Source organism: Gambusia affinis, linkage group LG11 (genome assembly GCF_019740435.1).
Source record: "Gambusia affinis linkage group LG11, SWU_Gaff_1.0, whole genome shotgun sequence".
Lineage (NCBI taxonomy): Eukaryota > Metazoa > Chordata > Actinopteri > Cyprinodontiformes > Poeciliidae > Gambusia > Gambusia affinis.
In genome coordinates, this window is record NC_057878.1 from 25384177 (window position 1) to 25398493 (window position 14317).

General features: G+C 31.8%; 1 protein-coding gene across 47 annotated transcripts in view; it reads right to left on the reverse strand.

Annotated features, from left to right (window-relative positions):
• The window catches only part of LOC122839721 (trichohyalin-like), a 99039-nt gene that overhangs the window by 84286 nt on the left and 436 nt on the right, over positions 1–14317 (reverse strand). For 14 of the 47 annotated variants that reach the window (XM_044131624.1, XM_044131576.1, XM_044131622.1 and 11 more), the window contains exons 3-39: positions 13688–13771; positions 12698–12727; positions 12483–12530; positions 12257–12304; positions 11306–11353; positions 11152–11187; positions 10965–11000; positions 10780–10827; positions 10392–10439; positions 10102–10149; positions 9919–9954; positions 9755–9802; positions 9397–9444; positions 8476–8523; positions 8321–8356; positions 8138–8173; positions 7953–8000; positions 7565–7612; positions 7275–7322; positions 7092–7127; positions 6928–6975; positions 6551–6598; positions 6396–6431; positions 6203–6238; positions 6040–6087; positions 5676–5723; positions 5451–5498; positions 5263–5298; positions 5081–5128; positions 4692–4739; positions 4456–4503; positions 3704–3751; positions 3090–3137; positions 2859–2903; positions 2626–2673; positions 2440–2475; positions 2250–2297 (exon numbers count right to left, since the gene is read on the reverse strand). In XM_044131624.1, coding sequence (XP_043987559.1) covers positions 2250–2297; positions 2440–2475; positions 2626–2673; positions 2859–2903; positions 3090–3137; positions 3704–3751; positions 4456–4503; positions 4692–4739; positions 5081–5128; positions 5263–5298; positions 5451–5498; positions 5676–5723; positions 6040–6087; positions 6203–6238; positions 6396–6431; positions 6551–6598; positions 6928–6975; positions 7092–7127; positions 7275–7322; positions 7565–7612; positions 7953–8000; positions 8138–8173; positions 8321–8356; positions 8476–8523; positions 9397–9444; positions 9755–9802; positions 9919–9954; positions 10102–10149; positions 10392–10439; positions 10780–10827; positions 10965–11000; positions 11152–11187; positions 11306–11353; positions 12257–12304; positions 12483–12530; positions 12698–12727; positions 13688–13771 — 1671 coding nt within the window. Of the gene's footprint in view, positions 1–2249; positions 2298–2439; positions 2476–2625; positions 2674–2858; positions 2904–3089; positions 3138–3703; positions 3752–4455; positions 4504–4691; positions 4740–5080; positions 5129–5262; positions 5299–5450; positions 5499–5675; positions 5724–6039; positions 6088–6202; positions 6239–6395; positions 6432–6550; positions 6599–6927; positions 6976–7091; positions 7128–7274; positions 7377–7564; positions 7613–7952; positions 8001–8137; positions 8174–8320; positions 8357–8475; positions 8524–9396; positions 9445–9754; positions 9803–9918; positions 9955–10101; positions 10204–10391; positions 10440–10779; positions 10828–10964; positions 11001–11151; positions 11188–11305; positions 11354–12256; positions 12305–12482; positions 12531–12697; positions 12728–13687; positions 13772–14317 lie in introns of those variants that run through there. The other 33 variants (XM_044131575.1, XM_044131585.1, XM_044131581.1 and 30 more) reach the window with 33 other exon arrangements.

Consider the following 14317-nt stretch of genomic DNA (forward strand, 5'->3'; position numbering starts at 1 on the left):
GTCAACGCCTTATTTGGAAACAGGTTGTTAAGCAACCTGAGACATTAGCACAGACATCAGGACACAATGTCTCTAAGACAGTGATGGAGATGAGATCATCTGTCCAAGCAGGTAGCCAATGAAATAAGCACAGCAACAGTGCTAGCCAATGCAAATGAACCAAAAGGGTGGATGAACCCTATAAAAGGTGGGTGCAAAAGAGGAAACTTTGGTTGGATCCTCCAGGCAGCTTCGAGTCAAGATCGAGATGGACAACGAACTCTGCAGCTGAAGAAGAGCCGGGGCCACAGAGCCGAAGACTGTCCTGATCATGGGGACCAACCCGTCTGCCCCGCAACATGTGGCTTCAAATCGCACTTCTCTCATCAGCTGGGTTCAGACCCCAAAGACGAAGATGAAGACAAAGGCAAAGACAAAGACAAAGACAAAGACAAAGAACAAAGACAAAGAAGAAGAACTGATGCCTTCCTTCCTGCCAGCACCCAAGTCCTGTGTGACTTCACCATCCATGAGGAGAAGAAAGCTCATCAGACCTACAGAGATCCCTGCCTTCGTCGACCAACATCCTCCTACTGCTGCAACACCTCCTTCATCATCAGGCCAGGTCTGGGGTTCAAAAAGCCAAACTGTCCGTCTCTCTCAAAGGTTCCCTTTTTAGTTCTCAGTGTCAGCATTAGGGAAAGATAGACTAGATGATTGATTTTTCTTATTTGATTATTTCTGCTACTGAATTAAGCTGTACTGACCCTTGCAAAATTGCCTTACTAATAAAATATTTAGCATAAAGAAAATCCAAAAGATGTTGTGGACATTCAATTAATGAGTCACCTTAAAGTTCTTTGATGGTTGTAAAATAGCTATGATGTTCGATTCTGGAGAGGAAGAGGTGGAAAATGTTTATTGGTTCCTGATAGCCCAAATTTAAAAACATCATCCTTGGGACTCGCCCGAGTCACTAAAACCAACCTGGTTCAGTAACAAGAGCAAATTGTAATAAAAGAGAACGAGCGACCGTTAACAGGTGTGCTCTGTGAAACTAGTTGGCTGCAGGCTGCTCAGTCTGGCTAATTCACAGGGGGAAGAAGGTTGGGACACCTGGATGGAGGTCGTCAGAAACCAGGCGAATCGTTTCTCGATGCCAGCTTAAACAGAGTTTACTTCAGTTCTGGACAGGGTAAATCTCAGCAGATTTAGGAAACTCGATTAACCCGTTAGATGGAGAGCTGGTACCACATCTCCCCTCTCAGAAGAGGAAGTAGAGAGTGAGTGAGTAGAGAGAGAAGGAAGGAAGGGGGGGGGGGGATGTGGCGCAATAACAATATCTTAAAATGTAATATTTCAGATTGTAGGAACAATATCTTTTATTGATTGACTGCAGTTCTTCTACTTTTTTCCTGCATTCAACAGAAGATATTTAAAGTTTATATGACGTCCAAAGAGCTTGGAAGTGATGTAGACAAAACTAATGTTTTACAGTCTATTAGATTTCATGAAAGTTACAGTGTTCTGTTACACTGCATGTTAACAGAACTCTGTACTTTGACCCAAACTCAACTGAAACAAGGCAGAGGAACACAAAAGCGACAAAAACTAAAAGTCCAACTCCAAGATGGTTCTGTGAAATTAAGTATTTACCCAGGTGATTGGGTATTAAAATCTCAGTACGTACTTTACTCGCTGGAGCTCATTTTCCAGTGATGTCTTTGTTTCAGTCAGACTGTGGTAAAGATACCAGAACAAAACCATTAATTTTTACAGATTTTTAAGAAAAATCCCAGACCTGATGAATGAACTGAGATTCTCAGATTACAATATTTAAACTGTAATGTTTTATGTCAGACTGAGGGAAAAATACCTTTGATTTGACGACTTCAATTCTTTTTCCTTTTTCCTGTTTTTGAAACAGCAGAAAGATATTTGACATTCTACTTTTCCCTTAAAAAAAGATTTATTATTGTGATGTAGACATCAGTTCAGTTTTTAGAGTCTATAATCAATAATTGACAAAATGACATTGTTCTGGTTCACTGCATGTTTACTTTCACCCAACCTCAAGTGAAACAAGACACTTAACACAACCCCCTGCAAAAAATCCTTTCCCAGACAAAATCAAACTCCAAGACGATTCTGTGAAACTAGGACTGAATCCTTGGACCTCAGGTTCATGTGGAAACTCAAACCCTCCTCCACTTTTCAGTATTTACCCAAGTGATTGGATTACAATCTACTAGGAAAGCCTCACTACTTACTTCACTTGCTGCAGCTCATTTTCTTGTGATGTCTTTGTTTCACTCAGTCTGTCATAAAGATTCCAGAACAAAACAATTAATTTCACATATTTTAAAGTACAATCCCTGTTGAGAACTGTTGAGTGAACTGAGATTCTCAGACTGAAAAATTTTAACTGTAATGTTTTATGTCAACCTGTGGAAAAAATACCTTTTATTGTCTGACTCCAGTTCTGCTACTTTATTCCTGTGTTCAACGGAAATATGCAAAAGATGATATAAGGCGTATATGATCTTCAACAAACTTTGACATAATGTAGACATTACTGATGTACAGAATATGATCAGAAAATATAACCTAGTCACTAGCTCATGCAAAAACAAAGAGACAAAATACCTCATGTCTTGGATCTCCTTTTCATGAATATTCTTTTCCACAGTCAGTCTGAGTTAAAGATATAACAGATCATGTTCTTCACAACACAGATTCAGTTGGAACATCAGAGAACTTGAAATGCATTGAACTTCTTTCATGATCACTAAACAACCAAAATGTTAGATGAACTTTTCCACTCAGCATCCTGACACAGAGCTGAAACATGTTCTGTCAGCTTGTTGTGTGAACAATACCTTTTAATCTCTGATTTTAGTTCTTCGTTTTCTCTTAAAGCAGATCTGTAGATTGGAAAGATTAAAAGTGAGAAAACCTTCAAATATGGTTAAATATTTCAAAAAATATTACATAAACTCATAAGACTTTTTCAACATTTTAATAATGAGCAATTGTGTTTCTACAACATGTAAATATAAATAAATATATTGTCAATCACTGTCTCAAGAGAAAACGTGAAAAATACAAACTTCATCTCATGGAGATCATTTTCATAAGCAGTTTTTGTTTCATCCAGTCTGTGTTAAAATAAAGTAGATATGTTCACTTTGTAACACAAATTCTGAAGTGAAATTATTAAAGTTGTAAAAAGTTTTAACAATGTAAACAAAAACAACAGAAAACTTCAAGTAATCCTGGACATGCAGCCATAAAACCTGTCAATCTCTCAACTGCTTTTTATATAGTTTTGCGTGAATAACAGAAAACTATGATTTTCTAAACAAGTCTTTCTTTTCTTCTGAACAAACAGAACTTCTAAAGTAATTATGTGAAACTTTACAATAGAGTATTCAGCATCAATCTATAAACTGTTTTTAATGTCATTTAGCACAGAGTGGAAAACTTTGTGTGTCTCATTGGTCAACAAAGTCAAATCAAATTGTCTTAACAGGTCAAAGTTAGCATTGATTTCAATTAATGTTTAAAATAAAGATAAAATAATACCAGAATATGTCTTGTAAAGTAAAAAAAACAAAAACACACACATAAGATGTTTTCTATATTTGTCATGTCCATCTAATTAATTCATCATCAAATGAACTTGCAAACTCAGAAATGTGTTACATTGAACAAAGATAAATACCTGTCAGAAACTGATTTCAGTTCTTCTTCTTTCTGTCTTAGGTCAAATCTATAGAGGGCAAAATTATTTTGTATAATTAATTATAATTTGTCATTTAATACTCCAGAAATGTTTTTAGTCTCTCCATTAAATTAAAAACATCTGAAAGTTTGTGTTTCATGAAAAAGATGATTAAAGTATATTTTTACCTCACATCATGAAGATTTATGTCCAGAGATAAATCAACATTATTTGTTCTTGAAGTTCTTCCCAAATTAACATTATCAGCAAATTGCTCTCTAATTTCTTCTCACTGTCAATGTATCAATTTTAATAAACACTAGTAACTAAAAAAATAAATGTTCCTACTTAATATCCTAATATCTGGTGATGGAACATGTTCTGTTAGCTTTTTGTTAGTTGTTTATCTCTTTGCTAAAAGTCCCATCTAAACTATCATAATATCATTTGTGACAAATTGTAAATAAGATATTTTATTCACAATGGCATTTTAAAAAGTTACCAAGTGCTTTAGTACACTGCATGTTTACTTTGAACCAAACTCAACTGAAACAAGGCAGAGTAAGTTTTAGAATATTACAAAAAAATAAACACAACAAAAAACATTTTCTAATAAACGTTCAACTCCAAGATGGTTCTGTGAAACTACAACTGAATCCTTGGATCTCAGGATCATGTAGGAACTCTAAAAACTCCTCCACAATTCATTGTTTACCCTGGTGATTAGAAAATCTATTAGGAAAAACTCTTACTTCACTTTATGGAGATCATTTTCTAGTGATGTCTTTGTTTTAGTCAATCTGTCGTAAAGATAAAATCAGTCATGATCCTTACAGCACAAATTCAACAGGAACATCAGAAAACATGAAATTCTTTGAACATTACTCCTGATCTCTAAACAAGCAAACTGTTAAATGAACTTTTCTAATTAATATTCTAATATCTGGAGCTGAAACATGTTCTTTTAGCTTCGACTTGTGAAAAATACCTTTTCTTCTCTGATTCCAGTTCTTCTTCTTTTAGTTTAAGGTTCAACCTGAAGAGTGAAAAATAAAATGTCTGAAAATCTCCTGTTGTTATTTAGTCAATAGTATGATTTATTTAGATATTATTTATTTTATATTGGCTTTTGACAGAATTACAATGTTCTGGTAAACTGGATGTTTACTTTTATCCAAACTCAATTGAAACAAGTCAGAGTAACAAATGTATGAACACCAAAAAAAGACAAAAATGTCACTCTGATAAAAGTAAAACTTCAAGATTGTTCTGTTAAACTAAGACTGCATCCTGTAGGATCTCCAAACCCTCCTCCATGTTTCATTATTTACCCAGTTGATTGGATTTGAATAAAAATATACAAAGAAAAACACTTACTTCACTTGATGCAGCTCATTTCCAAGTGATGTCTTTGTTTCAATCAGACTGTGATGAACATAACAATTAATCCTTTAATTACTCCCACTTTGGAGAAAATTCCCAGAACTTATGATTGAACTAAGACTCTTAGATTGTAATTTTATAATGTAATGTCTTCTTTACGATTGTGTAAACAATACCTTTGACTGGCTGACTTCAGTTCATTTTCCCTTTTCCTGTTTTCAAAGTAAATGTGAAAAACATATTAAAAGTTTATATGACCTCACAAGAGTTTTGATGTAATGTAGACATCACTAATGTTTCTACTGTTTACGATCAGTAATTGTATTTCAGGTAATATCTCATGTAAAAATAAACAGAAAAATACCTCATCTCTTGTAGCTGCTTTTCATGAGAAGTCTCTCTCTCAGTCAGTCTGAGTTAAAGATATAACAGATAATATTCTACATAAAACAGATTCAACAGGAACATCAGAGAACTTCCAAAGCATTAAACTTCTTTCATGATCACAAATCAAGCAAGCAGTTAGGAGAAACTTTATTTCTTAATATCTGGAGCTGAAACATGTTCTGTTAGTTTGTGTGAACAATACCTTTTAATCTCTGATTCCAGTTCTTCTTCTTTTTGTTTAAAGTTTGACCTGAAGAGTGAAGAATAAAATGTGTAAAAAAAAAATTATAAGTTATTTAGTCCAAAGGATGATTTATTTATTTTGGCTTCTGACAAAATTACAGTGTTCTGGTACACTGCATGTTTACTTTGATCCAAACTCAAACTCAGAGTAAAATATTTATTTACACACAAAAAAAGACAAAGACTTTCTGAAAAAAGTCCAACTCCTAGATTATTCTGTGAAACTAAGACTGCATCCTGTAGGATCTCCAAACCCTCCTCCATGTTTCATTATTTACCCAGGTGATTTTATTATATGAAAATATACAAATAAAAACTCTTACTTTACTTGTTGGAGATCATTTTCTAGTGATGTCTTTGTTTCAGTCAGACTGTGGTAAAGATACCAGAACAAAACCATTAATTTCACATTTCTGACATAAAATCCCAGAATTTAGATTATAATATTTTAACTCTAATGTTTTATGTCAAACTGTAGAAAATTACCTTTGATTGGCTGAATTCAATTCTTTTTCCTTTTCCCTGTTTTCAGATGAAACAACAAAAAGATATTTTAGGTTTTTATGACTTTAAAAGAGATTTATTATTGTGATGTAGACATCAATTCAGTTTTTACAGTCTATAATCAGTAATCATATTTTAGTTAATGTCTCAACTAAACTCAAATGCAGAAAAATACCTCATCATCTGGAGCTCATTGTCTTGTGATTCCAGGCTGTAATAAAGAGATAATAGATAAATATTCTTCCTAACATTTACAGTAAAATGAACTGAAACACTCAGATTTATCTTATATTGTAATTATTATTTTAGGATTTTGTGAGATGAAATTACCTTTCACTGACTGATTTCAGTTTTTCTCCTTTCTGTCTTAGGTCAGATCTATAAATGATGAAATTATTTTCATTAGGCATATGTCAGTTAATTCACTAGAAATGGTTTTAGTCTCTTCTGAAACTTTTATATATATATATATATATATTTATTTTGGCTTCTGACAAAATTACAGTGTTCTGGTACACTGCATGTTTACTTTGATCCAAACTCAAACTCAGAGTAAAATATTTATTTACACACAAAATAAAGTCCAACTCCAAGATTGTTCTGTGAAACTAAGACTGCATCCTGTAGGATTTCCAAACCCTCCTCCATGTTTCATTATTTACCCAGGTGATTTTATTATATGAAAATATACAAATAAAAACTCTTACTTTACTTTCTGGAGCTCATTTTCTAGTGATGTCTTTGTTTCAGTCAGACTGTGGAAAAGATACCAGAACAAAACCATTAATTTCACATTTCTGATATAAAATCCCAGAACTGAGATTAAAATATTTTAACTATAATGTTTTATGTCAAACTGTGGGAAAAATACCTTTGATTGGCTGAATTCAATTCTTTTTCCTTTTCCCTGTTTTGAGAGGAAACAGCAGAAAAATATTTTAGAGTTTTAAAAGAGTTTTAATGTTGTGATGTAGAAATCAATTATGTTTTTACACTATAATCAGTAATCATAATTTAACTAAAGTCTCATTTACACACAAATGCAGAGAAATACCTCATAATCTGCATCTTCTTTTCATGAGAAGTCTCTGTTTCAGTCAGTCTGAGTTAAAGACAGAACAGATCATTTTCTAGTGATGTCTTTGTTTTAGTCAATCTGTCGTAAAGATAAAATCAGTCATGATCCTCACAGCACAAATTCAACAGGAACATCAGAAAACATGAAATTCTTTGAACATTACTCCTGATCTCTAAACAAGCAAACTGTTAAATGAACTTTTCTACTTAATATTCTAATATCTGGAGCTGAAACATGTTCTTTTAGCTTCCACTTGTGAAAAATACCTTTTCTTCTCTGATTCCAGTTCTTCTTCTTTTAGTTTAAGGTTCAACCTGAAGAGTGAAAAATAAAATGTCTGAGAATCTCCTCTTGTTATTTCGTCAATAGTATGATTTATTTAGATTTTATTTATTTTATATTGGTTTTTGACAGAATTACAATGTTCTGGTAAACTGCATGTTTACTTTGATCCAAACTCAACTGAAACAAGTCAGAGTAACAAATTTATGAACACCAAAAAAAGACAAAAATGTCACTCAGATAAAAGTCCAACTCCAAGATTATTCTGTGAAACTAAGACTGCATCCTGTAGGATCTCCAAACCCTCCTCTATGTTTCATTATTTACCCAGGTGATTTTATTATATGAAAATCTACAAATAAAAACTCTTACTTTACTTGTTGGAGATCATTTTCTAGTGATGTCTTTGTTTCAGTCAGACTGTGGAAAAGATACCAGAACAAAACCATTAATTTCTCAGATTTTGAAGTAAAATCTCAGACCTGATGAGTGAACTGAGATTCTCAGATTACAATATTTAAACTGTAATGTTTTATGTCAGATTGTGGGAAAAATACCTTTGATTGGCCGACTTCAATTCTTTTTCCTTTTCCCTGTATTCAGATGAAACAGCAGAAAGATATTTTAGGTTTTTATGACTTTAAAAGAGATTTATTATTGTGATGTAAACATCAATTCAGTTTTTACAGTCTATAATCAGTAATCATATTTTAGTTAATGTCTCAACTAAACTAAAATACCTCATCATCTGGAGCTCATTGTCTTGTGATTCCAGGCTGTGATAAAGAGATAATAGATAAATATTCTTCCTAACATTTACGGTAAAATGAACTGAAACACTCAGATTTATTTTATATTGTAATTATTATTTTAGGCTTTTGTGAGAAGAAAATACCTTTTATTGACTGATTTCAGTTTTTCTCCTTTCTGTCTTAGGTCAGATCTATAAATAGTGAAATTATTTTCATAAGGCATATGTCAGTTAATTCATTAGAAATGTTATTAGTCTCTTCAATAAATTTCAAAATCTGAAACTTTTATATATATATATATATATATATATATATATATATATATATATATATATATATATATATATATATATATATATATATATATATATATATATATATCACCAATATTTGTTATCAAAGTTCTTTCCAAATTAACATCATCAGCATCTTAGTTTCTAATTTTTTCTTACTATCAATGTATTAATTTTATTAACAATAGTAATACTGAATTTGTACATGAAGATTAATAATGTTTACTGCAATGTGTTCTTTCAGATTGTTGTGTCAAAGGCACCTTTACTGATTTAAGTTCTTGCTTATTTCTTTATTCCCAAAATCACTTTTGATAAATAAATGACAAAGGCCATTATTTTTTAAGAAAGCATCAATAAAAAAGAAGTTCACTTTACTGAACTCTTTTTCATGAGAAGTCTCTCTCTCAGTCAGTCTGAGTTAAAGATATGATCAATAATTTTCTTCATAAACAGATTCAGGAGGAACATCAGAGAATTTGTCAGACACAACTTATTTCACTATCTCTAAACAAACAAACAAACAAACAAACAAACTGTTTTACAATCTATGATTAGAAAATATATTTTTGTTATCTCATGTAAAATCAAATAAAGAAAAAAATACCGATACAGATCATGTTCTTCATGAACAGATTCAACAGGATCATAAGAGAATTTTCAATACATTAAACTTCTTTCATGATCACTAAACAAGCAAACAGTTAGGAGAAACTTTATTTCTTAATATCTGGAGCTGAAACATGTTCTGTTAGTTTGTGTGAACAATACCTTTTAATCTCTGATTCCAGTTCTTCTTCTTTTTGTTTAAAGTTTGACCTGAAGAGTGAAGAATAAAATGTGTAAAAAACTATCAGTTATTTAGTTCATTGGATGATTTATTCATATTGGCTTCTGACAAAATTACAGTGTTCTGGTACACTGCATGTTTACTTTGATCCAAACTCAAACTCAGAGTAAAATATTTATTTACACACAAAAAGACAAAGACTTTCTGAAAAAAGTCCAACTCCTAGATTATTCTGTGGAACTAAGACTGCATCCTGTAGCATCTCCAAACCCTCCTCCATGTTTCATTATTTACCCAGGTGATTTTATTATATGAAAATATACAAATAAAAACTCTTACTTTACTTGCTGGAGATCATTTTCTAGTGATGGCCTTGTTTCAGTCAGACTGTGGTAAAGATACCAGAACAAAACCATTAATTTCACATTTCTGACATAAAATCCCAGAACTGAGATTAAAATATTTTAACTGTAATGTTTTATGCCAAACTGTGGGAAAATTACCTTTGATTGGACGACTTCAATTCTTTTTCCTTTTCCCTGTTTTCAGAGGAAACAGCAGAAAAATATTTTAGAGTTTTAAAAGAGTTTTAATGTTGTGATGTAGAAATCAATTATGTTTTTACACTATAATCAGTAATCATAATTTAACTAAAGTCTCATTTACGCACAAATGCAGAGAAATACCTCATAATCTGCATCTTCTTTTCATGAGAAGTCTCTGTTTCAGTCAGTCTGAGTTAAAGACAGAACAGATCATTTTCTAGTGATGTCTTTGTTTTAGTCAATCTGTCGTAAAGATAAAATCAGTCATGATCCTCACAGCACAGATTCAACAGGAACATCAGAAAACATGAAATTCTTTGAACATTACTCCTGATCTCTAAACAAGCAAACTGTTAAATGAACTTTTCTACTTAATATTCTAATATCTGGAGCTGAAACATGTTCTTTTAGCTTTGACTTGTGAAAAATACCTTTTCTTCTCTGATTCCAGTTCTTCTTCTTTTAGTTTAAGGTTCAACCTGAAGAGTGAAAAATAAAATGTCTGAAAATCTCCTGCTGTTATTTAGTCAATAGTATGATTTATTTAGATATTATTTATTTTATATTGGCTTTTGACAGAATTACAATGTTCTGGTAAACTGGATGTTTACTTTGATCCAAACTCAACTGAAACAAGTCAGAGTAACAAATTTATGAACACCAAAAAAAGACAAAAATGTCACTCTGATAAAAGTAAAACTTCAAGATTATTCTGTGAAACTAAGACTGCATCCTGTAGGATCTCCAAACCCTCCTCCATGTTTCATTATTTACCCAGGTGATTTTATTATATGAAAATATACAAATAAAAACTCTTACTTTACTTGTTGGAGCTCATTTTCTAGTGATGTCTTTGTTTCAGTCAGACTGTGGAAAAGATACCAGAACAAAACCATTAATTTCTCAGATTTTGAAGTAAAATCTCAGACCTGATGAGTGAACTGAGATTCTCAGATTACAATATTTAAACTGTAATGTTTTATGTCAGATTGTGGGAAAGTTACCTTTGATTGGCTGAATTCAATTCTTTTTCTTTTCCCCTGTTTTCAGATGAAACAACAAAAAGATATTTTAGGTTTTAATGACCTTAAAAGAGATTTATTGTTGTGATGTAGACATCAATTCAGTTTTTACAGTCTATAATCAATAATCATGTTAATGTCTCAACTAAACTAAAATACAGAAAAATACCTCATAATCTGGAGCTCATTGTCTTGTGATTCCAGCCTGTAATAAAGAGATAATAAATAAATATTCTTCCTAACATTTACAGTAAAATGAACTTAAACACTCAGATTTATCTTATATTGTAATGTATTATTTCAGGCTTTTGTGAGAAAAATACCTTTTATTGACTGATTTCAGTTCTTCTTCTTTCTGTCTTAGGTCAGATCTATAAATAGTGAAATTATTTGCATAAGGCATATGTCAGTTAACGCAATATAAATGTTATTAGTCTTCATGAAATTTAAAAATCTGAAAGTTTTGCTTCATCTAAACCAGGTCTCTCAAACTCCAGTCCTCAAGGGCCGCAGTCCTGCAACTTTTAGATGTGCCTCTGCTGCACCACCTTAATAGAATAATTAAGGCTCTGGAGAACTGATCTACACAAGGAGGAGGTAATTAAACCATCTCATTCCAGTGTTTTGTACCTGTGGAACATCTATAAACTGCAGGACAGAGGCCCTCAAGGACTGGAGTTTGAGACCCCTGATCTAAACAATGATGAATTTTTTTTTTTTTTACCTCACATCATGAAGATTTATCTCCAGAGATATATTACAAATATTTGTTATCCCTTCTGAAGCTGCTATCCCTGCAACCCGACCCCGGATAAGCGGAAAAAGATGGATTTATCAAAGTTCTTTCCAAATTAACATCATCAGCATCTTTGTCTCTATTTTCTTCTTACTGTCAATCTATTAATTTTATTAAACAATAGTAACTCAAAAATACTGAATTTGTACATGAAGATTAATAATGTTAACTGCAATGTGTTCTTTCAGATTGTTGTGTCAAAGGCACCTTTACTGATTTAAGTTCTTGCTTATTTCTTTATTCCCAAAATCACTTTTGGTAAAAAATGACAAAGGCCATTATTTTTGGAAAGTATTGATTATTTCATTATTATTTTAAATATTATTTAATTATTTATTTAATTTAACTATTAAAGCATTGTAAAAATAATTGCATTAGATGTCATCTTAGCTAAATTTTATATGAACATTGAGCAACTCAAGTCTATGTCTTAAGTAATAATTTCTGCAGATCATTAAAGACACTGAACAGTGCTGACCTGATCTCCTGGATTTTCTTTTTATGAGTAGTCCTTTCTTCAATCAGTCTGAGTTAAATATATAAAAGATCATTCAACACAAATTCAGCAGGAACATCAGAGAACTTGTAATGCATTTAATTTTTTCCATGATGATTAAATAAGCAAAGTTAGAAGACATGTTTCACTTGGCTTCCTAATATCTGGGGCTGAAACATGTCCTGTTAGCTTGTTGTGTGAACAATACCTTTTATTGACTGATTCAAGCTCCTTTTCTTTTTGTTCGAGAGCATCTCTAAAGAGTGAAGAATAAAATGTGTGAACAATCCTAACGTTGTAAGATAATTAGCAAATATATTGAATTACTGATATTACACTAAAAACTTAAATTTATAAATATATTCTAGTCAATTAATGTCCAATCACATTGTTATGAAATTATAGATTGATTGAACAACTTACTTCATCTGCTGAAGTTCAACAGCAGAAAGACTGTCAAAAAGATCACAGAATGAAAAGTTACATGAAAATTTACACCATTATAAAAGTGTTATTACAATGGCAATAGATTTTAATCTCACCAATTTTAATTATTGCAAGTATGAAACATGTATGAAAATGTAGTAAAGTTTTAATTTCTCCAATGATGATGAACCATGAATGAATAACGACATATTTTGTGTCCTCATCCTGTCCTACATGTACTTTATCCCTGATATTCTCTTCACTTCCACAACTCTAAATTATAGTCCTATCTGTAACATAGATAGACATAAATAGATAGGACTACAGACCCACAGGGAGCCACATTAACCTCTTAACCCTACATTCCTTCTTTCCCTTTAATATTTTAAGCATTTTTTATTTTCTTTGTGGAGCTCCACTTGTTTGTTTCACTGTATTTTACAAGTTGCCTTTTTGTTGCATTCTTTTACCAGAATTTAGATCAGAACTATGAGTTTATAATACATCCTGGAGATTGAAATTCAATGCAATGAAAAATGCAGTTGTTTGCCTCCTGAAATTGTTTTCTACTGATTATATTTTTTATATGATTTGTAACTTTTTCAGAGTTACAAATCATACTGAGATCTTCAGTAGGACATGAGAAACTGACCTAAGCTTTCTGGAAAATATGTTTAATCACATATAGTTCATGGTTTTATTGGGAGAATCCAGAAGACCAGGTTGGAATTCATCTTTTTCGCTTAGTGAATTAAATAGTCATTTTCCATTTGCGTTTTATATTTACTCAGGTCTTTGTTCAATAACAATAACATTAGTTTAATGATCTGAAACATTTCAATGTGACATAAAAGAAAAAGAAAAGATGAAACATCTACATGGGCAAACACTTTTTCATTGCACAGTATATTATGTCATTTTCAAAAATGTTTTTACAAAACTTAATCAATTAAAGTTACCACACAACATCTGGAGTTTTCATCTTACCTTATTCTCTCTTCCACAACTTGTTCAGTTTGTTTCAATTTTTTCGACTTTTTCTTACAACACCTAAGGAAGAACTCACAGCAACTATAGATTTAGTATAAAATATAATGCTAAAACAGACATACAAGTGTATAAATCTGTGTTCTTTTCAAGTGTTAATTTGATCAACCTAATGCATTAAAAAATCTTTTACTATAGATTTTGCATACATCACTTGCAAAAATTATGATTTTCTATCTTCTGTGAATCAGCAGGTCACCCTGGCTGTGAAGTAACACTGTGGTCCCAAGCGCTCACAGCTTCACCATTATGTTTTATTGTTGGTACGACGTTGTTTTGGAATCAGAGTCCATATTCATAATGATAATCATGTAGAACACCAAAACAATCTAATTTAATTTCTCAGTATGAGTTTGTTGGTTCCTCTACAATAATGTTGTAGCTGAATTGAGTTATGACAACTAATAACGTCTCACTTCCTGGTAGTGCAGGAAAAACGAAAGTCCCCAACATAAACTGAACATTATTATTCATCTGCAGCCTTTCATCCACCTGAACAACAGAGGTCGCTGTTGTGCATCTCTGTCATGAAACACTGAATAATTTTCTCTCATTATATACAATTTTGAT